The following is a 27,972-nucleotide window of genomic DNA, read 5'->3' as shown; positions in this document are numbered from 1 at the left end:
AGCGCAATTGGGAATACACAGAAGAGGGCGACAGTGGCTCTGATAAAGCACTCGTATGCGACAGAGACATTGAGCTCCTTACGCGTTGGCATACTCCTTGTTGAACGCACGGCCAATGACTATGCGCCTAATTTCCGACGTGCCGGCTCCGATCTCGTATAGCTTGGCGCTGTGAGCGTATATGGTGCGTTAGTGAAAATCGTATCACACTGAGCATGCACTGTTTCCCTTCCTCTCTTCTAACCCGTTCGGGAGCAGAGGAATTCATTGAGCAAAACACCGGAATCGGTTGGGCGGGACTCACTCTCGCAACAGTCGTGATGCTGGCATCTCCTCCACGTAGCCCATGCCGCCCAGCAGCTGGATGCAATCGAGGGAGCACTCGGTCGCCCGCTCGGCCGCGTACAGAATCGAGCCTGCGCAGTCTTGTGTGCGAATGACTCCCTGCTCGTCCAGGCGCTTGGCCGTGGTGTACGTGTACGCCCTCGAAGCCTGCAACTTGGTGTACATGTCAGCCAGCTTGCCTTGGATGAGCTGGTTGTGCGCGATGGGCTGTCCAAATTGCTTGCGCTGGTGAGAGAATGGCGCCGCGACATCAAAGGCCGCCTGCATGATACCCAGGGGACCAGCGGAGAAGACGAGGCGCTCCAAGTCAAGCCCCTCCATCAGCATGTGCACGCCGCCGTTGACCGTACTCAGGACGTTCTCGGCCGGGATGAAGACGTTGTCGAACACGAGCTCGCCTGTGTTGCTGCCGCGCATGCCCATCTTGTCGAGCTTGCGGGTGCAGCTAACGCCCTCGGTCTTGGTCCCGACCAGGAAGGCCGTGATTCCCTTGGAGCCAGCGTCGGGTTGCGTCTTGGCGTATACGACGATGAGGTCGGCGTCGGGACCGTTTGTGATCCACATCTTGGACCCCTTGATGAGGTAGCCGCCGTCGACCGCCTTGGCCGTCGTCCGCATACTGACGACGTCGCTGCCGGAGCCGGACTCGGACATGGCCAGTGCGCCGATGCTCGTGCCCGCGACAAGGCCTGGGAGGTGCTTTTGCTTTTGCTCAGGCGTGCCGTTGAGCTGGAGCTGGTTCACGCAGACGTGCGAGTGTACCGCGTAGCTCAGACCAATGGAGCCCGAGGCCCGTGATATCTCCTCCATAACAACGCAGTGTGCCTGGTAGCCCATGCCCAGGCCACCAACATCCCCGTCCACCGTGACACCCAGGAAGCCCGCTTCCCCTAGCTTGGGCCACATCTCATTAGGGAAGGCATCGGACTTGTCGGTGTGCGCGGCGACTGCCTCAGTGATCTCGCGGCGCGTGAAATCCTGCACGCGCTCGCGCAGCTCTTCAAGCTCCTCGGTGGTCGGCGGCTCGAAGCCCTTTGGGTGCTTGGACGAGTGCAGTCTCGTTTGGATGGAGGAGAGGCCGAGGGTAGCGGATGAAGCCCGGAGTTGGCGCGCGGCCAGCCGAGTAAGCACTCCAGTGAATGGCCGTAGGCTAGCCATCGTGTATGTCTGCGATCTCTGCGTGCGACTTCCGCTCTCGAGCCGTGGTTGCACAACTAACCTGTGAGTTAGAGAGAGTGAGGCGAAAAGGAAAGAAGAACCACCCGATCGTCCCTTCCATGAAGTTACGTGGAACTACTACTGCAGACTGGTAGAATTGGCAAACCATACCGCGCGCCACGATTGTCGACCACATTTTATTGTCCTAGTAGTCTGTGCACCAGAGACCCAGGCCTGTGGACAAGGGGGACGTAAACCACAATACCATGGCAGTTCGGAGTCGGATGTCATACTGCCACTTACACCTTCGCGCGCACCACATAACGGCCACTTGCAGCTGCATCTGTCGGAGTGTTCACTTCACTTTGCCTGCATGACGCGTCTACTCCTCCCATTTTTTGGATTTTGGATTTTGCTTCGACTCATTTACCTTACTCGTGCTCGGCCCCACTTTATTGGGATTCACTTTGGCTCACCCACAGCCAAAAACAAAAACTCTCCTGTAAAAAAAAAAAAAAAAAAAGGCCAGTTCTGCGGGCTGTTAGTAGCCTGTTAGTGGCGAAGAATTTTTCAGGCCACCCCGACTATGCTTCTGCCTCTATTGCCTTAACGGGGCTCTAGCAGGCCCCAAAGGCAGACTTTGGAGAGTTCGTCTCCTCTTGGGAAGCTGGTCTCGAATAACGGCATGCCTCGCGTTGCCTCGCGTTCTGCCGCCTTTACTGGCTGGCCTCGACTTCTGCCGCCTCGCGGCCCCGACCTCCGCCACCTTGCGGCCCTTTATGCGGCCCAGCGGCCACGACTTCCTCTGGACTGTGGGCCGCGGGGGCCCCCAGGGGCTACAAGAGCCTAGAGCTCAAGGCCTCACCCGGGTGCCCCCCGGAGCTGCACACCAATCGACAACACCTCCACCACCTGCTTGCTACGAGGAGTAGGCACGGGGACTTCGCCGACTGTCATGACCACGAAGTCGCCCGGATCGAATGCTCCTGCGGGAGAATACAATCGCCATCGGGGCGATCCCCCGACCAACATTCCTACACTATCTGCTTCCCTTTTTTTTCTTTTTGTTTCTGCCCCGTAGGCCCTCGAGGGGGCTTGCGGCCGGCACATGACTTCGTGGGCTTTCTCAGTCACCCAGCCTCGGCCAAAGACTGACTACTATTACGGCTTCACTGCCGTGCCTGGAACCCGCTGACGGGGGAAGGGCCCTGAATTTCCGACCGGCCTCAGCCTAGCACGTCTTTTTCCTTTGGGATATCACAGACGTTAAACGACACTACAACTACTCGTGCCCGCCCCACTTTAAGGATTCGCTTTAGCTCACCCGGGTGAAGTGGGTGCTGTTAGATCCGGTAGAATCCGGGTAGATGCAGCTACGATAGCGTCAGGTTACTAGTGGCAGCGCCAACGGTAGCGCAGACGATAGCGCACCAGGTAGCGCAGCCGATGAGGCCACGAGGACATCTATGAGACAGTTACAGAGATATGACGTGATGGCATGTCATAGGGATTGAGGCCATCGCCCTTTGATATAGGGCTTGGGCAGAGCACCCCAAATGGGGACACAGACACACACACATCATACCTCACTTCATCCGATCGTACCATTCTTGCTGTGTCCGTGACCTATCCGACGAGAACCTCATCAAGGTTCTGACAGGTGCTGATCACCCAAATGAACAGATCATCCGAATGAACAGAATATCGACCTTTTTTAAGCGAATCCCAATAAAGTGGGGCGGGCACGAGTAGTAGATGCAACCCAAATGAGCGAAGCGCCAGCTCTTAGTTGGACCCTAGCTGCCAACGCATCACCCCACTTCGGGCTGGCTTATTAATTCCAATCAGAGTTCCGCACGTTCGCTTTCCTATGTCTTTTCTTTTCCCATGATTATTACTTTAACTAGCTATTAGCTAGCCCTGCGGTGGTAGTGCGGCCTTCGAAGGCCTAGGCCCTTAGGGTCATAGCCTAGAGCCACATATGCGGAATAAATAAATAAATATACGTACTAGTTAAAAGGCCACCCCGTCACGCTAAACGGCCACCCAAAAGTGGGTCAATTGTGGCTTGGTCGCGCGCAAGGTCCGATACCGCAAAGTTTGGGCTCCAGAAGATAGGGGGCGAATACCGCGCTGTGGCAAGGAATGCCGCTTCAAGCGACCAAGAAAAGCCGCCGCCCGGCCGCTGTGATCTTCTTCATCACTGCGGCTTCAAGTCAAGTCTTGGTTGGCCTTCCTTGCCGTCACGATATTTTCAAGCGGCCCAATGCCGCCGCCGCCGTTCCTTCGAAATGAATGACGTTGACGAGCTCTGGCATGGCAGAGCACAAGCCCTAACGATGCTCCTCACGATCCACTCCTATGCACGGGAAAGGCCGGCCCAAGGGCTCATTGAACCTCGAGGCAGCAGGAGGTCGTAACGGCCACGCGGAGAGCCGTCAGCACACGATATCGCGGAATCCGACGAACGCAGCGAGGCCACAAGGCCGCCGCCGTCCACAGCGCCGGCGGCTCTCCAAAGTACGAAGACGAAGGCTACGGGTAAGAAGCGCAAGGCTGGGGCAAGGCTGGAGGAAAGCTGCTGCTGCTACCGTCAACACCGCCGGCAGCGCTGCTGATGTGACCAAACGGGGTTGGAATACCTTCAAGCCAATGGCGATTCGTACGAGCCTGGCACAGCGATGCCACGAGCGTATCAGCGTGCCGTACGCCGCACGCCTGACTCTGACGATGAGCTTACTGGCCCGGGCGAGACGCAGGGCACGATTCGCTGTGCCACGCAGCCAATGCCGATACCCTCAATTCGTCAAGGAGGTGAGGATATAGAGGATGAAGACGACCCTTTAGCCGATTTTAACGAGATGGACCGGCAGGTGGATGAGGAGGAGTCTGTACAGCAGGAATTGTGTGCAGAGGGTCTACTATAGCTACCGGCGTTACCGCTGCATTTGAATTGACGGAAGTGTGTTTTCTACGACCCCAAGAACATGGCCCTACGTACTTGAATTTGCATCACGGCCAGCTTCACTTTGCGGCTTCAATTGCGGCTTCAACATGCCCTCTGGCGCGCACCTCGATGCCGGCAGCGAATGCGCGCACACACCTTTGCGGCATCGGCGCTGCGCGGCGACCAAGCCACAGTTGACCCACTTTTGGGTGGCCGTTTAGCGTGACGGGGTGGCCTTTTAACTAGTACGTATGTTTATATCCCGTGTTCAGGTAGAATATACATTCTATCAGGAAGAGGGCACTCCTTGCCTCTTACTGAAGGCCGCGTAAGTCATCTACGTCAGCACATTTAGCTCGATCTCCCCGATCAATAGCTTTCCAAGCTATTAGGTCGATAGTTCAGTCTCTTCAGGTCCCCGAGCCAGTAAGAGATATACCGGACTCCTCAGAAGGTCCCCGTTCGGATAGGAGATCCTCCGGACCCCTCAGTGGTCTAGGAAGAAGAAATAACAGTCTGCAGACCTCCCTTCTTACCTGGTTTCAAGCTGTATTACCTAGAGAGACCTAGAGACCTCAACTCGTTCGGACCTTCTTCTCGACAGACCTTGATACAACACAAGGAACCTGTCACGAAAAAACATGGCCACCTGTTGGTGCAGGTGACAGTGTCAATCGACACTATAAGCTTCGCGACAGAACCTCGGAAAGGGAATTTAAATTCAACGCTGAATAGCCTCAACAAATCGTTATATCACTTGATCATTTAATTCACTGTTTGCATCAGGCTTCCTTACGGGCCTGATACAAAGGGGGTGTGTTGGTAAGGGCTACTAATAATATGACCCGTGGGGTTAGCAGACTTGGAATTGCACCCTTTGCAGGAAGACGCATGAACAAGCATGAATGAGGCTTATGCTAAGAATCTAGGGCCGCAAGAGGTATGTATGTGTACCTATAAAGACTGCCTCAATGTCTCACAGTCTCACTAGAACATGCATCATTGTTTTTCACCTATGTGGTACCTTCCACTGTGCCCTCGAAGATCTGTAGCTAGACGATCTCTGCATGATTTGTTTCTGGCGGTCAATCTTACGGCCGCAGAGAGGATGTGAGTCGTCTCGAGGGCCACGAAGCCGCCACGATAGTCGCGGATGCTTGATGACAACGAAAGACATGACCGCATAGCTGTATAACGTGGCACCAGTAGATTTTGAGATCTAGAACCTTGTGGAAACTAACGTCCTCATACCATGCCTTCTTTATCTTCCGGCTCTGCAAATTGCTTTTTATACCAAGCTACGTTGATGCAGCATGCCTGGGGTTACGGATGCCGACTTGTAAGTACTCTCGCCATGTCGCTGGATCGTATGCTTTGTGTTGCCTTGAGTGGTCGATTTTGAGTACCCATTAAGGCTTGTCTGCCCCCTTGACTCCTTAAAAGCGTAGGGACCATCAACCCTTCCGGAATAAGTTAAAAGTTAATTCAGCCCGAAGGGCGTTTGCCTTGAGGAACGAAAGGACTTCATTAACGTACCTCACTGCGTCATGCAACGCACCATGTCATGCAACAGATTGCCGAGTCCACAGCCCGTCATCTGGGTGTTTGTCTTCCTTCGCTTCCCTTTGGGAATAGCCTTATTGCCCTGGTCGTTCCAAACGCGGCCCTTGGAGCACCTCAACATAACTGTCAGAGGGAGCAGACTGACGGTCAAATCCACGCACGCATAAAAGCCCTAGTGAAGAGGCAGGTCACAACACATAGACTTGAGTCGGGTATCGATGCAGTAGAGGAACATTGCCCCAACCGGGATACGCGGGAATTGGCACTGATTCAGGGCCTCCACGGGTCCAAGAGAGGTATCTATTCGTATAAATGCCCCCTCAAATGTCGCACAGATATGTAAGAAGACATGCATCATCGTTTGGACTCAATTGTGCTTGCCGTTATCTGTGACGGTCACGGACTGAGCCAGAAGGCTGTGGACTCTATTACGAAGATTCTGCTCTGAAGAAGAGAAAGGAGAACCGAACAATACAACTGGGTGTCCTCTCCCTAAATATGCCTTCCGTACGTGTGGGCCGTTGGCCCAACAACATGTGGGTCATGTATGCAAGGGGGGTGTGACGGTGCTAGGCCGTCACATTATCCTTCCACCCGCGCTCTCAGCTTGCTGAGAATAACATACGTTGGAGCGGCGGCATTAGGGCGTTTGTTGCGGACAGCCAAGGCAAAGACCTCCTGCCGGGCGGCGGCGTTGAGGGCATCGCCTGCCGACCGAAAGGTAGGGAATTGACGAGAGAATACAGACTCCATGCCGATTAACGATACGAAGTACGGAGTAGTACCTACATCCAGGGGCAATTGTGGGCCGGCTCCGATGGACACATTGTCCTGAACTTTAATCGGTCATACAAAGTTGGGTAGGGCTATGGTCGGGTCTGGTGGAAGCTTGCCATTTTGTCCCCATTGAGACATAGACTCATAGAATAGTCAGGGTAGCCTCTTAGGTCCACAGCCATCTATGTCTCCGGTGGCTTCGTAACCCTGCATCTGCTCCTCTACAAGCTGACGAATGTGGTCATTGACCCAGTAGCGTTCCAGAACCGAGTGATCGATTTTTGAAGACCCTGTAATGAATCCGAGGCATTTGTCTCCTTCACCACACTCACACGTGAAGCCCTGCGCCATCTCCCACTCGGATGCCGGGTAGAACCACGTAAGCGAATCGCCAATGCTCAATGGTCTCGTGTCTGAAACCCGGACCTCGAAGCGAGTCATGTCGAAAATGAGGCTGGGGTTACAGGAATGGTTGCAGTAGACCAGGTCGGAGTTTAGTTCAAGGTGCGAATCCTTGCCACTTGCAACAGAGGTGTATGTTGGACGATTGACAGGAGTGGCACTATTGATTTTCGCGAAGAAGGCTCCCGCTGGCAAAGAAATTAGGGAGAAAGCGGCCGTCTTGTAGGGCTGGCTCCCTTTAACGACCAATAGCCTGCCTGGGTGGCTCGGCTGCTCCCAGAGGGGAACTAATTCTGGCATGTGGAGCTGCGTAGAGCAACAGGAGAACCTGGAGAGTTTCAAAGGACTGTCGAAGCAGAGTTGAATGTAGATGAGAAGGGACTGCCACAGGCAATGCCAGGTTCGCTCGGAGAGCAAGAGAAGCGGTATGGGTCGAGATATTATATAGAGTAGTGCTAGATCTCATGAAGAGAGCATACAAGTGGGCCTTGATTGTGCCAAGCTGGTTCTGTTTGTGTGTTGTACTTGTGCCCGCCCCCACTTTAAGGGGACCCATTTAAAAAAAAAGTCGGTGAGCCAAAGCGAATCCCCTTAAAGTGGCGGCGGGCACGAGTACAACACACAAACACCCCCGGGATGGCTCCGGACGGACAGGTTCGGACAGACATATTGCAGGGATTATCGCGCTAAGCATGAGTTAAAAGCCAAGGCGCCTCGACTACAGCCTGAACAGGCATAAGTGCCATTTTTCAGTGAAGGGAAATCCACTAGTATACAATCCTGGGTAGGCCGCTGCTGCAGTCCCAACTGCGTTTCATCCTCCTTGGAAGCCTTCCGCTTTCTTGCACCGCGGCTTAGGCATACTCGTGCCCGCCCCACTTTTCTGGATTCCGGTTCACCTTCACTAGAAAAGTGGGCAACTCTCCCCTGTAAAAATTCTTCTCTTCTGCGGGCTGTTAGCAGCCTGTTAGTGATGAAGAAATTTTCAGGCCACCCGACCATGCTTCTGCCTCTCTAGCCCTAACGGGGCTCTAGCAGGCACCAAAGGCAGACTTTGGAGAGTTCGTCTCCTCTTGGGAAGCTGGTCTCGAATAACGGCACGCCTCGCGCTGCCTCGCCTTCTGCCGCCTCGCGGCATCGCCTTCTTCTGCCGCCTTTACTGGCTGGCCTCGACTTCTGCCGCCTCGCGGCCCTGACTTCTGCTGCCACCTCGCGGCCCCGACCTCTTCTGCCGCCCCGCGGCCCGACTTCTTCTCGCCCTCTCTGGCACGCCTCGCGCTGCCTTGCACCCTCTGCCGCCTTTACTGGCTGGCCTCGCCTTCTGCCGCCTTGCGGCCCTGACTCCTTCTGCCGTCTCGCGGCCCCGACCTCTGCCGCCTAGCGGCCACGACTTCCTCTGGACTGGTGGGCCGCGGGGCCCTGAGGAGCTACAAGAGCCTAGAGCTCAAGGCCTCACCAGGTGTCCCCCGGAGCTGCACACCAATCGACAACACCTCCACCACCTGCTTGCTACGAGGAGCAGGCACGGGGACTTCGCCGACTGTCATGACCACGAAGTGGTCCCGGATCGAACGCTCCTGCGGGAGAAGACAATCGCCATCGGGGCGAACCCCCGACTAACATTGCTACACTCTCTGCTTCCCTTTTCCCTTCTTTTTCTTTCTGCCCCGTAGGCCCTCCTCGAGGGGGCTTGCGGCCGGCCCATGACTTCGTGGGCTTTCTCAGTCACCCGGCCTCGGCCAAAGACTGACTACTATTACGGCTTCACTGCCGTGCCTGGAACCCGCTGACGGGGAAGGGCCCTGAATTTCCGACCGGCCTCAGAGCCTCAGAATTGCTAGATGGAGTGGTTAGGTGCTACACACGGTCCTTAGTCCAGGTACTCGGGATATTCTATGTATCTAGTCTTCTCTAGCCTAGCACGTCTTTTGCCCTTATAGGGATGTCCCAGACGGTAATCAATACTACTACTACTACTACTAGAAAAGTGGGACGGGAACCGAGTATTGGACAGCTCTAGATTAGGCTTAGCGAGTCTGACGCAGTGCCTCTGACTATCGTCAATGGCGGAATATATTAATAATAAAAATAAAGTGGGACGGGCACGAGTACGGTGCCAGGGAGACCAACGAACGAGGATCCCTCCACGTCCACGGGCTGCTCTGGTTACACGGAAACGCGCACCTGAGCTCGATGCTTTCCGACGCCCACGGGGAGGAGCAGGCCGCGTACCGTGAGCGAATCATCCGCTATGTCGATAGCGTCTTCTGAGGTAGGCAACGGCACGGGGCGTTGCTGTCATGGGCCGAGAAGACGCAGGCTGACGCGGAAGGCAGGACCTGGACCAGGAAGGCTTCTGCGCCGTCCAGGCGGAGCGTTCGGCGACGTCTGACGTCTCATGAGTCCCTGCTGGACAGTGCCGAGCAGTTCTCGGCCGCATTCGAAGAGGAGGCCAACTTCTGCGCCGGCGCGACGCAGATCCACACCTCAGCCCGACATGCGTCAAGTACTCCCTGGGCAACAAGGGGCGAAGGGCGACCTCTGTCGCTTCAAGGCGCCGTGGAGGATACGGGGAGAAAAGCCGACCAATCAAAGGCGGGGATTGGGGGCGCGAAAATGTTCTGGAGGCGGCGCGAGGCATTGTCCCACAAACCCACTTTTAAGTGGGTTTGTGGGACGAGTAGTACTTTCGTTCCTCAAGGCATTTCGTTCCTCAAGGCATTTCGTTCCTCAAGGCATTTCGTTCCTCAAGGCAGGGGTCATTTTAGCGTTCGCAACGACTTTTGAAAGCTGCCTCCGTACAGTAGAGAGGGAGACGAAGAACGAAATTTTTTTTTTTACACACATGCACCCCAAATTATGCCCTCTGCCCTGCTAGGCGGGCGTACGGAATCTCTCGGGGGCTGTAGCCCCCACTACCTCGCACCAGTAGCCAATCCTGTGCTTCCCACCCCGCACCTCCAAAAAGAGGTACAAAGCAATGGCGCATTGACCTCTACCCGTGCCATGACCCACTTTAAAATGGGGCGTGGCACGGGTAATCGTCCTGTGTGCCAAAACTATCCTCCCTGTGTTTAGCCGTATTGGGTACGGTGTCTAGCCAAAATAGGCAACGCTCTAGCCTAAGACAATTTGTACATCGTACGAAGTAGCAGCCGTAGTCTATTCGTACGCGTATCAATAGGTACTGCCGTCAGCGCCTATAGCAACCAATAGGTAGGTAGGTAAGTAGCGGCATGGGTCATAACATGAGAACTCTGGCGCCATTATTTGCTTTTCCTATCTCTCTGCTCACTATATAATATCAGTCGGATGGATTCATTTGTCTAGGCAGCGGTGTCGCGAATTTGTATGTACCCTTTCGCGACTCGTGCCAAGCCGCTAGCTAACCCGCGGCACTTTGCCCCCGTGGCTACAAGTACTCAGTTATCACAAATTCAACTACTCCGTACAGTTGCCGAGAGATCTGGCGTTCATCCAGGTTCGAAGAGGACGATGGTATGCCAACTCTTAGATGGTCAATCTGGCCTGCCTGTGGACAATCCGACGAGCTCCTACTGGCAGAAAGAACCTTCAGAGAAGTTGCTAGGACACCGTACGACTTCGATGTTACCTAACAAGGTTGATGTGGTTATTGTGGAAGTGGCATCACGGGCACGTTTGCTGCGCACACCTTGAAGGAGCAGAAACCCGAGTTGGATATTATAATGCTTGAGGCAAGAGAGGCATGTTGGGGGGCTACAGGACGGGTAAGTGACTCGATTATGATCAGCTGCAACGAATATATCACACGAGCTTCGAACACCTTCTCCTCTTATTTATTTACGCATCTCGTTAACGTATCCCCAGAATGGTGGCCACTGCCAACCTCTGCTGTACACATCGGCGCCTCATATTGCTACTTTCGAGCTGCGCACATTCGCGTACATAAAGTCCCTGGTCGAGGCTTACGACATTCCATGCGACTGGAACTCCACCAGGGGTGCACGCCTACTTCTCAAAATCTCTCGCTAGCCTGACGAGTGACATGGTTAAGCACCTCGGTAATGAGAATCCGGGCCTCGCCGCCAACCTGACATTTGTCAACAAGGGCAATGGTGGCTCTGTCGCCTGGCTACCAGAGAGCGAACGGAAAGCAGTGACGCTTGAAGGGTTACGCATCCCGAATGCCGAAGGTGCCGTCGTACAGCGATACGCTGCTAGCTTATGGCCATACAAACTAGTAGCTTTTATCTTGGAGCAACTTCTCGCTAAGTGCTCAGAAAAGGGTTCCTTCAATCTACAGACCAACACGCCAGTTACAAGGCTAAAGAAGGTTGACACGTCCAACGACCTCGTTGCAGCCGCGGCCATGGCCACATGGATCGTCGAGACGCCTCGTGGGAAAATCGCCGCTGGTTCAGTGCTGCTGGCAACCAATGGCTACACCTCGCACTTGTTGCCGCAGTTCAGGGACCTTATTGTGCCAACGCGAGGTCAAGTCGTGGCTCTGCCGCCGCGCGACCTGAAAGGTGACGAAACTCCACTGGACATTCGGAATACATACTATTTCTTTGGCGACGCCAGCGACAAGGCTGTGGGTCGAGACGACTACCTGGTCCAGCGTCCGGCTCCAGGTTCGGAGCTTGTACTGGGAGGGGGCCGTGAACGTGGCCGCAACGCTGGTGTCGGGGTTTGGGACGACTCTGAGCTCGACGAGCCAGTGAGCCGATGGCTTGGGGGTGAGTTGTCTACGGTGCTGGACCTGGATATGCGGCCTGCGAATGACTACCGGTACTTCTCTGCTGAAGAAGAGAAGAAGGCGAAGAGTCCGGACCCCGTAGCAACTTATGCATGGACAGGCATTATGGGTTTTTCGCGTGATGCCCACCCATGGGTCGGGTCAGTCCCGCCGTCACTTGGTGGTGGTTACGGCCTCTGGGTCTGCGCGGGATATACTGGCAATGGTATGCCGAACGCCGCACTGTGTGCCAAGGCCGTTGTCAATATGATGCTCATGACGGATGATGTTGATCTGCCGCCGGAGTACATGCTGACGGAGACGCGCGTTGAGAGCGCCTTGGCCAGAGACACGGTGGCCGTTGCTGCTGAGAAGGGTGTTCTGGCCTTACCGTACTTGGCTTGAATGCAAACCAGGACCTTGGGCAAGATTGGTATTCTCATATTCTCAAGACGTGCAGTTCATTCAGCCCGAAGGGCCTTTTGCCGCGAGGAACGAAAGGATTCTATGCCCCGCTGCAGACCACCTAAAAAATTCTACCACTTGGTTTAAAAGGCTCCCTTGTGATTGGTTCTTGTTTTTGCTTCCCTACATCCCCGACCCGTCATCACCTTAAATTGTCACCCAACCAGCTTAGTAGTAAGTAGTAGTAGTTGTTTATTACACTAGCTAGCCTGCAGGCTCTAGAGCATCTACTCGTTACCTATATAGGAAAAACCCGGTGGCCCAGGAGGAAAACCTATATACAACTTTCTCATCTGCCTCGGCCCGCGGGCCGCCGTCGTCGCGATGTTGAGCATGTTGGGTCGCAGCCGCCAGCCTGGTGCAGGTGGGGGACCTCCGTCCCAAACTGGGCCGGGGCGTCAGGTCCCGTAGGCGCGTTGTACCCGAATAGCGGATTAATAGGTTTGCTCATATCTGATTGGCCGACTTTTTGTATGGCAGGGCTCTAAAGTAGGCTGGATTGGCTGGTGTCGGTAGATAAGTGGTTACCATGCCCCACCCCCCTTTGGGTAACACCCCCCTTTGGGTACCGGTAGCGCAATTGAGAAAACCTCACCAAAAATCATCAATTTCATTTACACCGATTCCAGCCAGCTTTGAAGATATTCACAAGCCGTCACTTGGAGTAGATAGAGGATTGACTGAATTCTACTTTTTGATGGTTGAATGTTTGTACAGGGGTCTGTGGCCTGTGCGTACCTTGCACGCAAAATTACCATCCAGCCCCCTAATCTCCCTCTGCCTCCTGACGATGATTCTTCTTGTGATTCCTCCACCACCGGGCCAAAATGACCTCAAAGTGGCCTCGACGTGTCTACACGGAGGATGAAATGGCAAATGCTATATTGGACATCACAAAAATGGCTTGTCGCAGTATCGCGCTGCCCAAAAGTACGACATACCTCAGCAGTCTATTTCAACAGACTCAAAGGCCAAGCAGCCTTGGCTGATCAAATCCAGTCTCATAAACTCTCGAGGAAGACTCAGGAGGCTCTTCTGGTGTTCTGGATCCTCCGTCAAGAGTCTCTCGGCTATGCTCCCTCTCACAGTCAGATCCGCGCCTGTGTCGAAGCTCTTATGAGGCAACTGAACAATGAGCAGACAGTGGGCCGCAATTGGGTCTCCAAATTCATCCATCGCCACCTGGGGATCAAGATCAAGCGTGGAAGACGTCAGGAAGCCAGTAGATTTAACGCTTTCACGCCTCAGGCGGTTCACTGGTACTTCGATATCAGGGAAAAGGAGTATGGATGGATTAAGCCGGAGAATACCGTGAATGCTGACGAAGGCGGTATTATGTCTGGCTTTGGTGAGTTTTTGACTTGCCTTTCATTACTATAACTAACCAAGCTCCGTTTTCTAGGTTTGGATAGCCTTGTGGTTGGGAGTGCGGACCCAAAACGGAAGGCCCTTCTGAAAGGACCACAGTCCCGCAACTGGACCTCGTTTATTGAAGCTATCACTGCAGACGGCCGCGCCCTTACTCCTGGCATTATTTTCAAGGGCAAAGAACTCCAGAAGCAGTGGTTCTTGAAGGAATTCGGCAGAATAGCCGACTGGCATTATATAACTTCGCCTAACGGGTGGACAGATAACCATATTGCTATTGAGTGGCTTGAGAGGGTCTATTTGCCTCAGACGCGGCCAGCCGATGAGTCAGATGCTAGACTGATCATATTAGATGGACATGGAAGCCATGCAACGGTGCGTTTTCATATTTATCTGCCTAGGAATCACTATTAACCAGAACCAGGATGCATGGATGGCCACGTGCTTTTTGAACAACGTTTATTCCTGTTACCTTCCTGCCCACTGCTCTCATGGCCTCCAGCCATTGGATAACGGTGTATTCAATTCTATCAAGGCGGCATATCGGAAACTACTTCAGAATTTAACCTGCCTGACTGATTCTGCGCCCGTTGACAAGGTCAATTTTATACGGGCATATGCCAAAGCACGCGAGGTCGGAATGACCGCAAAGGATATATTGTCCGGCTGGAGGGTCACTGGAATTGGCCAATCTCACGATGCAAGGCATTGCGGCATGCAGAAATTCACGCAGATATGATAGAGACATCTCCAAAGTCTGCGCCATTTCTGGGTTCTGACGATACGCCAAGAACCAGCCGCCACATTCGAGACATTGGCAAGAACAAGACTCCTAGCACTCGGCGGCGTTTTGCCGTCATAGCTAAAGGCTTTGAAGCTCAAGAACAGACGCTTGCCGAACATAGCACCAGAATTGCGAAGCTGGAGGAAGAAGTGGCTCGGTTGCAGAGAGGCAAGAAGAGGAAAGCAATTCCGAACCCGAACAGGCGGTTCATGACTCTTAGTGAAGCTTTGGCAGCTAAGGAAGCTATTCCCCAAATCAGAAGCCAAGAAATACTCGTTGTGGGGAATTCTGACACTGAGGAGGAAGAGGTCTCAGAAGTGGAGACAGCGTCAGTGATCGTGGTCAAGGAGCACCTAAGTCACTTCCTGTCGCCACTAGGTCCGGGAGAGTAGTGAAAAGCGCCGGAATCAATAGGAGCGTTCATTTCTTTACAAAATGACATAATTTTTGTATTTATTATTCTAAGTTCTGATCATATTGCTGTCGAGAAGAAGGTCCAACGAGTTGAGGTCTCTAGGTCTCTCTAGGTAATACAGCTTGAAACCAGGTAAGAAGGGAAGTCTGCAGACTGTTCTTTCTTCTTCCTAGACCACTGAGGGGTCCGGAGGATCTCCTATTCGAACGGGGACCTTTTGAGGAGTCCGGCATAACTATTACTGGCTCGGGGACCTCGAGAGACTGAATTATCTATCTAATAGCTAGAAGAGCTATTTGATCGGGGAGATGGAGCTGATGTTGCTGACGTAGATGACTTACGTGGCCTTCAGTAAGTGGCAAGAAGTGCCCTCTTTCTGATAGAATGTATACTATACCTGAAAACGGGATATCAACTTGGGAGAAGCTTGGAGGATACAAAGAGGCCGTTTGGACGGGAAAAGGGCAACCGGGGCAGAGCAATCAACACATGCATTCTCGCATACCATCTGATCATATGATACTCGACCTTCGAAAAGTCCCTTTATCCACTTCTATGCCCACTTTGCTCTCATCTTCGCGAGAGCCTCAAGTGCTTTCTTGTCTTCCTTGTAAAGTTTATTCGATCGCCCTAGTGATAGAGGACCAAAATGTGTATGTTCTTGATCTGAAAAGTCCACAATTCTGCTTCTCTTAGACAAGTCACAAGCCAACCATAAGTGTTCCTGAGCGCTGAAAAGCGCCTAAAGTCAAGAGCTTGCAAGAGATGCCTTGAGTGTAATGGAGCAAAGATAGATGAGGGTATTTTAGCTATGAGAGAGGTCTTCAGCTTACAGAGAGGAAGGCGAGGGGCGGCGAGGGTCAGGGTGAGATCCGGCGCGACGGGGAAACGCACAGCGGCTCCGCAATAGCTTTATATTGCCCGGTCATAATCCTCGATCTTGCCCGGGGACTAAGAATTCTGTTCATGTAATTATTTTGCCGATTATCGATCTGTGGTGTGTTTTGCGACGGTGAGAATATGGAGCGGCAAGGATTTGGGCAGGGTAGTGGCCCACTAGGTGGTGTGGCCAACTAAGTCCCTGCACATAGAAATGGGCACCCCCCTGTTTTGGGCACCCCAAAAAAATCACGACCATTTTCAACACCATTAATTCAATCCCTTCTCACTGCCCACCACCGTGCACTACGATACAATCGTCACCTATTTCTGAAACCTCAGCTTCGGTTTCATCAGATTCTTCATTCTCAGCTGCGTTCACCTCCTCCTGCGCCCGTCGTATTGCCTCAATATTGGCGAACCTCGAATTCGGGCTCGTGACCACCCTCTTCCTTTTTCGGCTTGACGGCCGCCAATTGTGTTTCCAGTGCCTGAATCTGCAATTGAGCTTTTGCAAAGGCCATCCTTCTCGTCAAACCCTTTGTGATCTTCCTGAACAGCAATCTCTTCGTGGGCACGTCGTCGTCTAGCTGGTTGAATTGAACTACCTGAACCTTCAGATCTTGCGAGCGCCTCGGGGTCGACCACGCAATCTGGGATGTGTCTGATTGCCAGTCACTGGTGGGTAAGTGGCTATTGAATGCATTGGCCACATTTTCGCGTTCTTTTGCGTCTGTTGCTGTTCTCCAGCAGAAGAGGGCTCAAAGTGGCTTCGCCATCGACACCGGCCACAACCCGTCGCTTTCCAGCCACCCTTGATGTTTGACACAGTGAGCGCTTGCTCGCGTGCTTTCTGGTAGCAGGAAAGAAAGTTTTGCTTGCCGACTGGGCTTGAATCGGTCAGGAGGCTGAGAAATCCGACCTGTTTGCGGTAGTAGTGCTTAAGAGCGGAGAAGACAGACAAATCGAGCGGTTGCAGCACATGAGAGGAGGTAAGAAAAGAAGGTGAATCTGATGCTGGTAGCATAGATACATGAAGTCAACCGTCTCGTGACTTCCGTGGCCGTCCAATACTAGCAGTCTTCGCTCCGAAGGGTCGGGTGGCTGGGTTCTTGGAATGAACACCTTTTCGAGCCACTCCACCGCAGTTTGGTCCGAAGTCCAGCCGTTCTTTGTCGCAGGAATTGCCAGTCACTAAAAGTACTGAGATCTTCTGGGAACCACTGTTGCTGGACCGATTTGCCCTTGAAAATGACGAGTGGAGGGAGGAAGGTGCCGGCAGCGGACACGCACTCGATGAACGACGTCCAGACCCGAGAACCAGGCGTCTTCTTTTGTACAGATCGTTTTCAGCACTGCCAACGACCAGGCCATTCTCCCCAAGTCCTTCCATGATGCCTGCTTCATCCATGTTGTACCTGTTCTCCGGCTTAATAGCCAGAATCTCGGGAAGGAAGAAATTGTTGAACCAAGGCCGAATTACCTCGGTAGAAGCGCCGTTGACACGCGCAGAGTCTCTGTGATGGCACTTCTGGGTCCGAACTGCAGGATTTCGTCTTAAAAATGCTTGCATCCAGTGTTTTCCGAGCGGTGTGTGGTCTCCTTTGACGGCGAGCATGCGCTGCGCGAACTGCCTGATCTGCGAGTGAGTGGGAGGAAGGCCCAAGGCGTCCTGAATGAGAATCCATTCGGTAAGTTGCTTTTCCTGTGTCTGAGAAAGCCTCTGAAGAGCAGAAAATGCATCCTTTCTGCATTCGTGACCATGCATGCGATTGTAAGAGTTGCCCTCGACGCCCCAATCGCGAGCAGCCTTCTTGGCGGATCCGCCATTGGCGATTGCCTCAAGGGCGCTGTGAATGTCAGACTCTGTATATTTCATCAGTAGTGGCTTGAAGACACATGCGTCAATTTTTTAGCAGATTGGATGCGTTTCCGCGGTGAAATTTGCTGTTGAAGTTGACGCAGCCGTTTAGGTTGGGCACCCATCTTGGGTGCCCAAAACAGGGGGGTGCCCATTTCTATGTGCAGGGACTTAGGTGGTGAAGTACGTTAGTGTCTGTTATTGAGTTTCCCAGCCTTTCGCTATCTTGGCATATCGCCTCCGAGTCGTAGGTGTTCTGTTCTTGCCAAGATCACGAATATGGCGGCTGGATTTCGGGGTGTCGTCAGAGTCCAAAAACGGCCTATATTCCGGGGACGCCGTAACTTTGTCTTCTTGGATCTCAGGATGCCCCAACGCCTTGGAACGCGAGATTGGCCAATTTCCCAATGGTTCTCCAACCGGACAAGATGTTTCTTGTTGTCATTCCCGTTTGACGTGCTGTGGCATACGCACGTATAAAGTTGACCTTGTCAACAGGCGTGGAATCCGTCAAAGAAGCCAGTCTGTCAAGCTCCTTCCGGTAGGCTGTCTTTATAGCATTGAAAACACCGTTGTCTAATGGCTGGAGGCCATGAGAACAGTGAGATGGGAGATAAAATCAGTAGACATTGTTCAGAAAGCACGTAGCCATCCACTTATTCTGTCGTCAAATCAGCAGGGCCTCATCGCCGTAAAAACAAAGTACGAACCGTTGCATGACTCCCATGTCTATCCAGAATGATAAGCCTGGTCTCAGAGTCGTCGTCAGGCCGCGTCTGAGGCAAATAGACTTCCTCAAGCCATTCAACGGCAATGTGATTGTCCGTCCATCCATTTGGTGAAGTTATGTAGTGCCAGTCCGCAAATCTTCGAAACTCCTCTTTAAACCACTGTGCCTGAAGGTATTTACCCTTAAATATGATGCCTGAGTCAAGGCGCGCCCGTCGGCGGTGATGGCCTCTATAAAGTGGTCCAACTTCGGGACTGGGGTCCCTTGAGAAGAGTCTTCCGTTTGGGGTCCGAACTGCCAACCACCAGACTGTCTAGACCTAGCAAAGAGACCGAACTAGCTTATATCGCCTATGGAGAGTTGATTGCATACCAAAGCCCGACATAATCCCTCCTTCATCAACATTCACCGTGTTCTCCGGCTTGATCCACCCGTACTCCATCTCCCTGATGTCAAAGTACCAGTGCACGGCTTTGGGAGTAAATGAGTCAAATCTGTTGGCTTCCTGACGCCTACCGGCCTTGCTTCTAAGTTCCGGATGGCGTTGAATGAACTTTTCTACCCAATGACGTCCCAATCTTGAGTCGCAGCCTTGCTGTTTCAGAAGGGCAACAACGCAGGCGCGGATTTGACTCTGGGACGGAGCGTAACCCAGAGATTCTTGGAGAAGAGTCCAGGCAACCAAGTTGGCATCCTGGTCTCTGGATAAGAGTTTTTCAGGCTGTTCCTGGTCAGTTAATGCCGACCGACCTCGCATTCTGCTGGAAGTAGTACTCTGGGGTATCCCCCCTTTCTGAGAAGCCTGGCGCTGCGACAGACCGTTATCAGTGACATCGAGAATTGCCTCAGCCATCACGTTCTATGTATAGATAGAGAGAGGCTTTTTTTGGAGCCATTTGTGACAGGTGGTGGAGGATGAGCAAGAGTGGAAAGCAAAGGAGGCAGGAGGAGATTAGGGGTCGAAATTGCCATTTTGCGACGCCAGGGTGTCACGGACCACAACACCTGTGGTGGCCAGCTGACTAGATATAATGTAAACCCGGTCATTTCTATACCTGCTACAGGTTACTGCTCGTCAAAACCTTTAAAATTGAGTAGATTCTGTATAAGTGAAGTTGGTCCAATTTGTATGGAGCGGCAACATTTTTGCGGAGCAAAGGGGGTGTCACACAGGAGATATCAATAGGATATCCACAGCGGGTTTTGGTGGCTGATTCAGCGGCTGAGCGCCACAACACCGCAGTTTAGCGTCCGTGCCCTCAGCGGCTTCCAATATCCACCCTTGTCCACGGTCGGCCGGACGGCCGACCGCCGCCCGGAACGCGGCGTCTTGAAGGGCTCTCAAGGCTCGACGAGCTCGTCAAATTACGAGGGGAAGGGGAAACAAAAATAACCCTCGGATACCATCAAATCCTCGATTGCGTTGAGCAATCTGAATCTCAATTGCGTGGATTGCGTGGATTGCTGGCGTTGACGGTTGTCAATATGCTATTCGGAGATAACGACAAAGTCCTCTGGCCCGTCCTCCCTTCTCAGAATTATCCTCTGCGGCCTCCACGAAGGCGTTGTCGTCTACCGATGGATCAACGACTCCTGGTAGTTGTGTATTAATCCCGCGTTCAGCCAAGACCGGATGGACTGTGCGGCGCTGATGGTCTTCACCTCAAGTCTCCTGCGCAGCCGGGTAACCATCAGTCCAGCAAATGAAAACGCCCTTTCGCACTCGGCAGACATGGGCGGGACGGATAGCATATCGAAAGCCATCCGCGCCAGCCGCGGATATGTCGCCTCTTTGAGTTTCCAGTACTGAAATGGATCATTGATCTCCCGTCGTCTGCCCCGATATCGACGGTCCAACGATCCAACTCGTCGGCGATAGGGCGCGTCGGCAGCCGGTAATCACCATTCGTGATATGGCTCGATTGCACCCTGTGCCTCATTCGAAACTTTTGGAAATCGTCCAGATCGTCGGGTGGCTGGAAATCCTCCACAGCAGTGGCTGGACCCTCCTCGACGTTCAGCGACTTATAGTCACTTTCCCAGATGGCTCGGACGATCCGCCGGGCTTCCGTGACCCATTCGGGTCGATGAGCCCAAGCTTCTTCGAACCACTGTAACCGCAAGGCAGGATGCAGAGCGATGGCCGAGTAGTATATCGGACACTCGATGAGTTTCGCGTAGTACTTATCCAATTTTTTCCAACCCAATTCGACGTTGATTGCGAAGTGGCCAGAATCCGGCAGGTCTCTGGCCATCGTTTTGGCTTCTTCAAGCTTCTCCAGAAGATATTCGAACGCCTGGATGATATCCCATGCGGTTCCATAGGCTATGAGCTTCCCGTCTTTGCGGACACGGACTTGCGCGTCTCCTTCAAGTGCCTTGAGAGCATTGGCAAAATGTCTCAGGACATCTCGGAAATTGCTGATCACCATCCAATCGTTCTCCGTCAGTAAATCCTCATCTCGTATACACGCAGGCCTGGCTCTACTTCTCGACCTGCCTCTGCTGTGCTCGAACCGTTCGATCGCGACAAGGTCGTCGAGAAATTCGCGAAGGAGAAGAGCCCGATCCATCATTTTGTAATGAGACAGCCAGCGCGTCATGTTATCGGTCACAACGTCGACCGGCCTTTTCGTACCATCCTTCTTCTCCTGCAGGCTCCGTAGTAGATAGGTCAGCCTGTCGGATCGATGAATCCAATGGACGAGATTGTGGAGTTGCCGATCGGACCTTTTTCGCCAAAGGTTGTGCTGAGCCAGGTCGAGAATATTGGTACGATCTTCTGAATCGAAGACCTCGTCGTCTTTTCCAAAGAGCAGTGCTTTCGCTACAAGGTTGATAATATGTCCAAAGCAGCGGACCCTTCTTTGCCTCCCATCGAAACTGAATTGGTCACCCAGGGCCCTCATCGCGGTGTCGTTGTTCTCCGCGTTATCCAACGTGAAGTAGCCAATCTTATCCTGTATCTCGAACGAGGTGATGACTTCTGCCACCTGAGAAGCGATGTTCTCTCCAGTATGGGACTGCCGCAACTCAGGCATTCCGAGAAGTATTTTTTGTGGGCGCTTTTCCTTGACAGGTAGAACGCAGCAATCCCGTACACAGCGTGCCGATTGGGCGATCTCCAGCCGTCAAACGCAAGATGGATACGGCCGGGGCACTCTTTCAATTCCTTCACCACAACGCCCTTGTATTGGTGATACTCTTCGAAAAGCCTGGACCGAATGGTCGTGTGAGTCATGTGTGACTGGGTCAGGCCAATTGAAGGATTGAGATAGTCGAGCAGAGAACGGAATCGAGGGGCTTCGATGGCGCGAAAGGCAACATTTGACTCGGTGATCCAAGCAAGTAGGAGTGATTGGAACACATTCTTATCAAAGTGATTCTTGAGCGTGTTGATCAAGGCCTGCTCTTTGCCGTCGTTTGCGTCGAGCTCGAAGAACTGTGCGATAGAGCGCTTCTTTGTTGTCGTACCTTTCGGCAGACGTTTCCCCAACGGCCCAGAAATGCGGTGCGCATCGTGCAGATGGCGCTCGATATTTGTCGTTCCCTTCGCTGCAAAGCTTGGGGGTCCTTGGGGCGATTTCTTGACCGAACAGGTCCCGCATACCCACAGCCTATTGTCCCCGTTGTCTTGATGCTCAATGTCAAACCCAAAGCGCCAAATCCACGACTTGAGCTTGCCGGCGCGTTGGGATTTGGTGTAGCCGCGAAAGTGCTGCCATGGAAATGTTTCCCATTCTCGACTGCCTTGGGGGCCTGCAGAAGGCAAAGAATCGAGATAGTCGCCCATCTAAGAGAAGAGTGGGATAATATGAGAGGCGTTACAAACATCCCGATTGCGGCACGATGATTGAGTCACTTTCCCCCTTACTCATGAACGCGTGGACGCCAGGTTCAGACACGAGCGCGTCGCGTTCATAACAGCAAGGGACTCTTGTCAGAATGGATGATTGGTCCAATTGTCAATCTGCCCTGAGCTGCTGACGCTTCGGCTTGGGTGAGATTTCTTCATATAATCCACTGGTCATCTACCCTACACACTTTCCACCGTCAACGGCAATTCCGTCAATCCCGTCAATCAACGCGAGATCGGATTGAATTGCCGGCTTAATCAGCCGACCATCGATTGCGTTGATTGAGTTGCCAGTTGCTCAACTGGATTGAGCAACCGGTTGCCAGGATTGAGTGGTTTGCCAGCCTGCCCGGCGCCGTATTTTGGCTCGGATGATACACCAAAAACCAGCCGTCAGATTCGCGATCTTGGGCTAAACAAAACACCAAAGACACGGAGACGGTATAATGTGATAGCCAAAGGGTTTGAGACTCAACAACAGACGTTAATGGCGCATGCCACGAGAATTGCTGGCATGGAGGAGGAACTGGCACGCCTGAAGAGAGGGAAGAAGAGGAAGGCTATTCCGAATCCCAATAAACGTTTCATGACTCTGAGCGAGGCTCTAGCCTCTGGAGAGGCCAATCCGGAAAAAGGAAGCGAAAAGAAGCATGTTGTGGTGAACCATAGCTCTTCGGGGGAGTCAGGGCCAGAATCGGAGGCTGCTTCAGTTATTGAAGTCAGAGAAGAAACCATACTACCTCAGCGCACCACACGATCGGGGAGGACGGTCAAAAGCCCTAAAATCCAATAGATACATCAATTGTAAATTTATACCAGGCAACCATTTGCAAATAACTTTTATTTTGGTCAAGTTGTGTGTAAGTGAAATAGTTAAGTTTTGGTGGTGGTTTTTTTTTTTGCCTGGCGAAAGGGTGGGGTTGGCGAAAGGGTGGTGGTGCATGGTAGAGGGCTCGCATGAGGCGAAGAGCCCATCCCTGTCTGTAGTATCCGTCTGGGAAGGCTACATAGACCTCCTCGTCGTCTTCTAAGAGGGCGTTTGTGAAGGCATTAACTGCGTCGAGCTGTCGGGTCTCAAGGTCGAATTTGGCGGTGATGGCCATGAGAATCCGGAAAGAACGTCCTGCAAGGGTTGCTGCATAGGTGTCCTTGTCACCCAGCTGTTGAAGATCTCCTCGAACACAAAGACGGGCTTTGAACTTTGTAAGAAAGCCATGCTTGTCGAACTTATACTTAAAGACCCAGGTAAGTGGCAAAAGCTTGCCCGTGACCTGGTCTCTGGGGACCGCTCTGAAGGTTCCTCTCTGTTGGAGTGCTTTCCACTCGGCGTGGGCTCCTTCTCTGAACTGAGGACCAAATCTGTGGGTGCGAAGTTCCTTATACGTCGTAGGTTCGGGAGGAAGGTGTCGTCTGTGAAGTTTTCTTCTCTGCCGAGAAAGAAAGAGCTGTGGAATTGACCCTTAGTGTTGGTCGAAAAGCACTGAGCTTGCGAGGCTTTGGAGTGCGGGCTGAGCGCCGTGGCTGAGAGTCACTCGGACCGGGGTCCGGTGTCGGATATGGGTGCTGAATGTCATGAAACTCATCCTGATCATCCGAGTCCTCATGATCAGATGGTTCGGGTTGTACCACAATCGTGGTGGCGTCTCCTTGGTCTGAGGTTGAGGGAGATTGCTCAACGGGGTCAGGTTCAGGTTCATCGATTTGAGTGGGGATTTCCTCGTAATCCGACTCGTCCTCGATGTGGGCTGGAAGCTGTACTTCCACGCGCTGTGGGATAGGTTCTGGTGGCTGATCATTTCCGTCATAGAAGATGCTTTCATTGAAGGTCACATCTCGGACCCTTCGGACTTCTGATGTGGACGGAATCCAGATCCTGAAAATGTTCGTGGAATCATATCCAACGAGATAACCGATTTCTGTGTGAGGTCGGTCTTTAGGTCCTTCTTCTGTCTGTTCTGAAGGGCCTGGGGTGTCAAGGGATAGGCTCTGCAGCCGTATGCCTTGAGAAACGTGATGTCAGGCTGGTCTTGCTGGTAGCCTATGTCTCTGTTGTTGTCTCGCAGCCACTGATGAAGCAGCTGGAAAGGCGTTCGAAGCTGTGGTTCTGCATGGGCGATCTGTTGTGCAAAAACACTGCTGCTTTCCAAGTCTCTGGCCAAAGATCAGATGGTAAATTGGCATCAATTCCCATTGTTCTGGCCTGGGCAGATATTACCCCCAGATCGCTCTGCAGAACCGTTTTGAGCGGGAGTGTGGGGCAGAAGGTTCATCTTGAATCCCTTTCCTCGATCCAGCTCTCATACGCACTCTGAAGAGAACGATCGTTATCACGGTGGATAATGCAAATGTTGAGATTCCATTGGCGTTGAACCATTGCCTCGTGGTTTCTCAAAGCAGTCATAACGGACCCTTGTGTCGCGTCATTCAGAAGGTAGATGAAGATCATGCTTGTAAATTCATCTTTGATAAGAAGAACAGCTTCCTTGCCGTTGAATGAGGTGTTCATACTGAAGATATCAACGTAGATTCTCCAGAATGGTCTGGGGGCTCGGTTTTGAGGGGTTCGGCGAGAGACGACCTTCTTTCCCTTCCCAAGGGAACACGCGGTGCAATCGATGGTAACTGGGCCTTTGATCTTCGAACCCGTCGTGTTCTCAACAAGATGCTCTAGGGCTTGAGCGTTCAAGTGACCTAGGCGCTTATGCCAAAGCGTAGCATCTGCTGTTTTCACTGCGCGAGGTGCAGATGAAGGTGTGAAGTTGGAGGCGAGAGTCCTCCTTAATCGGGTTGAACTCGATGACCGGTTGACGAAAGCGGCGTTTCGTATGAAATATAATCTGATCGTCTTTAGAGACGCGTCCAGATAGTGGATTCCAGTTGTATCCCTTCGCAAGAAAGCGGTCGAGGATGCGATGTTGGTGTGGAATTTTGGCACGAAGGCAACTTCGTTGAGCTGAAAAAGTCCTCCTTCTTCAAGCTTCATACGGACTGTGCCGTAGCCAAGGATCTGAAGTTGACTATCGCCTGCAAAGAGCTCTTCTGGCTCTGCAAGGGCGGTGTAGTCAAGAAAACGGGATCGGTTGTTGCAAATGTGTGTGTCTGATCCGGAATATCAAGGATAAAGGAGTCATACAGCGGGTAGACTGCCTTTCCCGTCGAGAAACTGGTTGATGGAGGTGTTGAGGGAGGCGGTGTGTTGTCAGGAGCTGGTAGAAGACCGGCAAACGCTGTGCCTTTAACGGAGGAGTCGGACGATTTCTCCATTTCCTTCTTCTTGAAGTCTTGTGCTTTCTCCGTCATCTTCTTTGCCCATGGATTGGAGTCGAGGATTTCCTTGATCTTCTTCTCAACCTTCTGATCAGGAGTCCAGCCATCAGGCCGAGCTGATTTGATGAGATAGAAGCAATCTACGAAGCGGTGATATTCTCCGCAGACACACATAGGAACACCATCAGCGTTCTTGCTTGAAGACCACTTAGGCTTGTCCTATTTCCTCTCCGATTTCTCTCCTTGCCTTGGAAGGCAGCTCCGAATGATCCTTTGCTGTTGTTGGCGGCCTTGATTCGGTGAGCTCGTTCAAAGATCTCACTGATCTTAATGCCGTCCGGGAAGTCCGTCTTCCAATCAGGCTTGCCGAATACGGCCTCGTCTTCCATTTTGTTGACCCAATAGTCTGTGAATGGGGCGTTGATGGACGAAACAGCCTGTAGGAAATCTTGGGTAGGGCGAAGGTCCTGGACATCAGGAAGCCCTAATTGCTTTGCCTCAGTGAGGACTTTCTGCCATTGGGTGACCCAAGCTTCGATCTTGGTCCTGTTTGGCGACTGAAGGGTGGAACGATAACGCTGAACAACTTCCTCTCGAGTGCCCAGTCGGTTGGGGCCACACGAGCCTGAAGCAAGGCAAGTTGCTTTGCAACGTCGTGTTCCTCGGCAATGGTGCTGTAGTAGTTGCCGATGGTCTTGACGATGTGTTGTTGAAGGCTGGCGAGTGCCTTCACTTGATCCCTATACCCTTGAAGCTTCGAGCGGTATTGGGTGTGGAGGAATTCGAGACGGCGAAATTCCTCCGAGGTCAGATCCACGAGATCAGATGCTTCGTGGTTGATTTGTCGGAATGTTGGTTCAACTGGCTGCTGAAGAACCGGCTTACCCTCCTTGACGGCAGGGTCCAGAAAGTCCCAAAGACTGTGGGACGTGGCGAATTTCTTGATGATAGAAATCCATTGTTTCCAGTCGCAAGGGCCGTTGAGCACGGTGCCCTTGGAAGAGCCATCAAGATCTAGAGCTGAGCTCATTGTGGAAGCTATTCTGCGCAGCGGAATGAACGAGAATAAGATACCCAGTCAATGGCAGACCGGGCTCATAACTATCGCACGGAGGATGAGCAAGTGGGCATAAAGATCAGGGACTGGAAGACTCTTGATTCTGCTATCTAAGGTGGGAAAGAGGCGAGATCTTTATAGACTGCCTGAATATGAGAATGGAAGGGAATGGTAGTGAATGGAAGCATCTGATCGGATCATCTGGAAGCCACTGATGCGTTGATGATGCCTCCTAGAAGTTTCTGTGGGGAAATGTGGAAACGGACTGTGCGAATAGGGGGTCAGACTGTTGGAGGCTGATATCCTATGTGTGACACCCTTTTCTCCCTCTTTTGCTTCGCCAGTACCAACTTTTCTGCTTTTGCAATGCGAATATCTTCCTTTGACTTCGCAATAGCCCTCCCTTCGTCTACAGTCAGTACTCCACCGCTTTGAAGGTGGCGGTTCTTGTATTTCTTCCGGCCTTGGCGTTGCTGCTCGGGAAGCTTGGTATTGTACAGATCGACCATCGTTTGCTTTAACTCGTGGCCTTGGGAGATTGCACCTTTAACGTAGCGTTGAAGGTTATGTACGAAGACCTCCTTCTCAATATCATCAATTGGGTCAAACTCAAGGAGACGTTGGCCAACTGATTCAAACTTCCGTACGGTATGGGGTACCAAAGGGGATGAATACGGCTCTGCAGGTAGCTCTGTCGGCGGCGTCTGGTCCCGTACCCTCTCTTTGAGTCTCTCGAGGATTGGCTTTGGATTGAACGGGTGGATTCCTGTTTTTTTGAATGCCGAGAGGATTGTAGACTCCTTGAAGGCTTTGACGCGGATTGATTGGATCATAGCGAGGAACTCCAGCTTGGTGATTTTACTCGCACCACTGCGAATAGCAAAATCGACTGCCCGACTGTGGTAATGTTTATACGGCTGAAATACCACGACGTCAAGCGGTTGAAGGAGATGCGTAAGATGCGGAGGCAATGCAAAGAGCACAATATTATGGGCTTCAGCGTACTCGATAAGGTCAAGGGTATGGTGGGAGCCGTGGCCGTCAAGGAGCAATAGCCTCCAAGCACCTTTGCTCTTTGCATGCTTATCGAAATGTTGAATCCACGCTAGATTGAGCTGATCGTTCGTAAATCCGTTTCCGTAACACCAATAAGGGTATCGCCATCTAGCTCCTTGATGCCGTACCACTGTTCGAGGTGGACCTTGCCGGATAGGATCAAAACGCAGGGATGTATCGACCATCGGCAGAAATCGCTTCAACGGCTGTTGCCGACTCCTGTTTTCCTCAATACCAAAGTATTGCGATCGCCTTGATTTCGTGACGACAACTTGGTCCCTGCCAATACCAATACGGAAGCCCGTCTCGTCCATATTCCAGA

The 27,972-nt window shown here is 52.5% G+C and overlaps 6 protein-coding genes across 6 annotated transcripts; 2 read left to right on the top strand and 4 right to left on the bottom strand.

Moving 5' to 3' along the window:
* Window positions 1-78: 78 nt before the first annotated feature.
* Window positions 79-1,503, bottom strand: HRG_06736 (acyl-CoA dehydrogenase, middle domain-containing protein; the record flags this gene model as incomplete). The annotated part of the gene is made up of 2 exons (XM_044865207.1): window positions 79-169; window positions 305-1,503. The coding sequence occupies 2 exons, from the start codon at window positions 1,501-1,503 to the stop codon at window positions 79-81; spliced, it is 1,290 nt and encodes a 429-aa protein (XP_044720147.1).
* A 9,184-nt stretch (window positions 1,504-10,687) lies between these two features.
* HRG_06735 (FAD dependent oxidoreductase domain-containing protein) lies at window positions 10,688-12,317 on the top strand (the record flags this gene model as incomplete). The annotated part of the gene is made up of 5 exons (XM_044865206.1): window positions 10,688-10,690; window positions 10,937-10,941; window positions 11,042-11,067; window positions 11,173-11,283; window positions 11,332-12,317. 5 exons carry the CDS (start codon window positions 10,688-10,690, stop codon window positions 12,315-12,317), a joined length of 1,131 nt encoding a protein of 376 aa, XP_044720146.1.
* Window positions 12,318-13,493: 1,176 nt separating this feature from the next.
* On the top strand, window positions 13,494-14,197 carry HRG_06734 (DDE superfamily endonuclease domain-containing protein; the record flags this gene model as incomplete). The annotated part of the gene is made up of 4 exons (XM_044865205.1): window positions 13,494-13,725; window positions 13,780-14,039; window positions 14,098-14,120; window positions 14,170-14,197. The coding sequence occupies 4 exons, from the start codon at window positions 13,494-13,496 to the stop codon at window positions 14,195-14,197; spliced, it is 543 nt and encodes a 180-aa protein (XP_044720145.1).
* Window positions 14,198-16,439: 2,242 nt separating this feature from the next.
* Window positions 16,440-19,267, bottom strand: HRG_06733 (DDE superfamily endonuclease domain-containing protein; the record flags this gene model as incomplete). Its single annotated transcript, XM_044865204.1, has 5 exons — window positions 16,440-16,834; window positions 16,898-17,689; window positions 18,159-18,267; window positions 18,395-18,723; window positions 18,787-19,267. 5 exons carry the CDS (start codon window positions 19,265-19,267, stop codon window positions 16,440-16,442), a joined length of 2,106 nt encoding a protein of 701 aa, XP_044720144.1.
* A 719-nt stretch (window positions 19,268-19,986) lies between these two features.
* HRG_06732 (transposase-like protein) lies at window positions 19,987-22,248 on the bottom strand (the record flags this gene model as incomplete). Its single annotated transcript, XM_044865203.1, has 7 exons — window positions 19,987-20,220; window positions 20,265-20,835; window positions 20,932-21,217; window positions 21,311-21,437; window positions 21,506-21,856; window positions 22,025-22,132; window positions 22,243-22,248. The coding sequence occupies 7 exons, from the start codon at window positions 22,246-22,248 to the stop codon at window positions 19,987-19,989; spliced, it is 1,683 nt and encodes a 560-aa protein (XP_044720143.1).
* A 3,429-nt stretch (window positions 22,249-25,677) lies between these two features.
* Window positions 25,678-26,567, bottom strand: HRG_06731 (uncharacterized protein; the record flags this gene model as incomplete). Its single annotated transcript, XM_044865202.1, has 2 exons — window positions 25,678-26,094; window positions 26,163-26,567. 2 exons carry the CDS (start codon window positions 26,565-26,567, stop codon window positions 25,678-25,680), a joined length of 822 nt encoding a protein of 273 aa, XP_044720142.1.
* Window positions 26,568-27,972: the final 1,405 nt, after the last annotated feature.

Source organism: Hirsutella rhossiliensis (assembly GCF_020360975.1).
Source record: "Hirsutella rhossiliensis strain HR02 chromosome Unknown scaffold00006, whole genome shotgun sequence".
NCBI lineage: Eukaryota > Fungi > Ascomycota > Sordariomycetes > Hypocreales > Ophiocordycipitaceae > Hirsutella > Hirsutella rhossiliensis.
The sequence above is the reverse complement of the archived record's forward strand: the minus strand, read 5'-3'. Positions and strand labels throughout refer to the sequence as shown.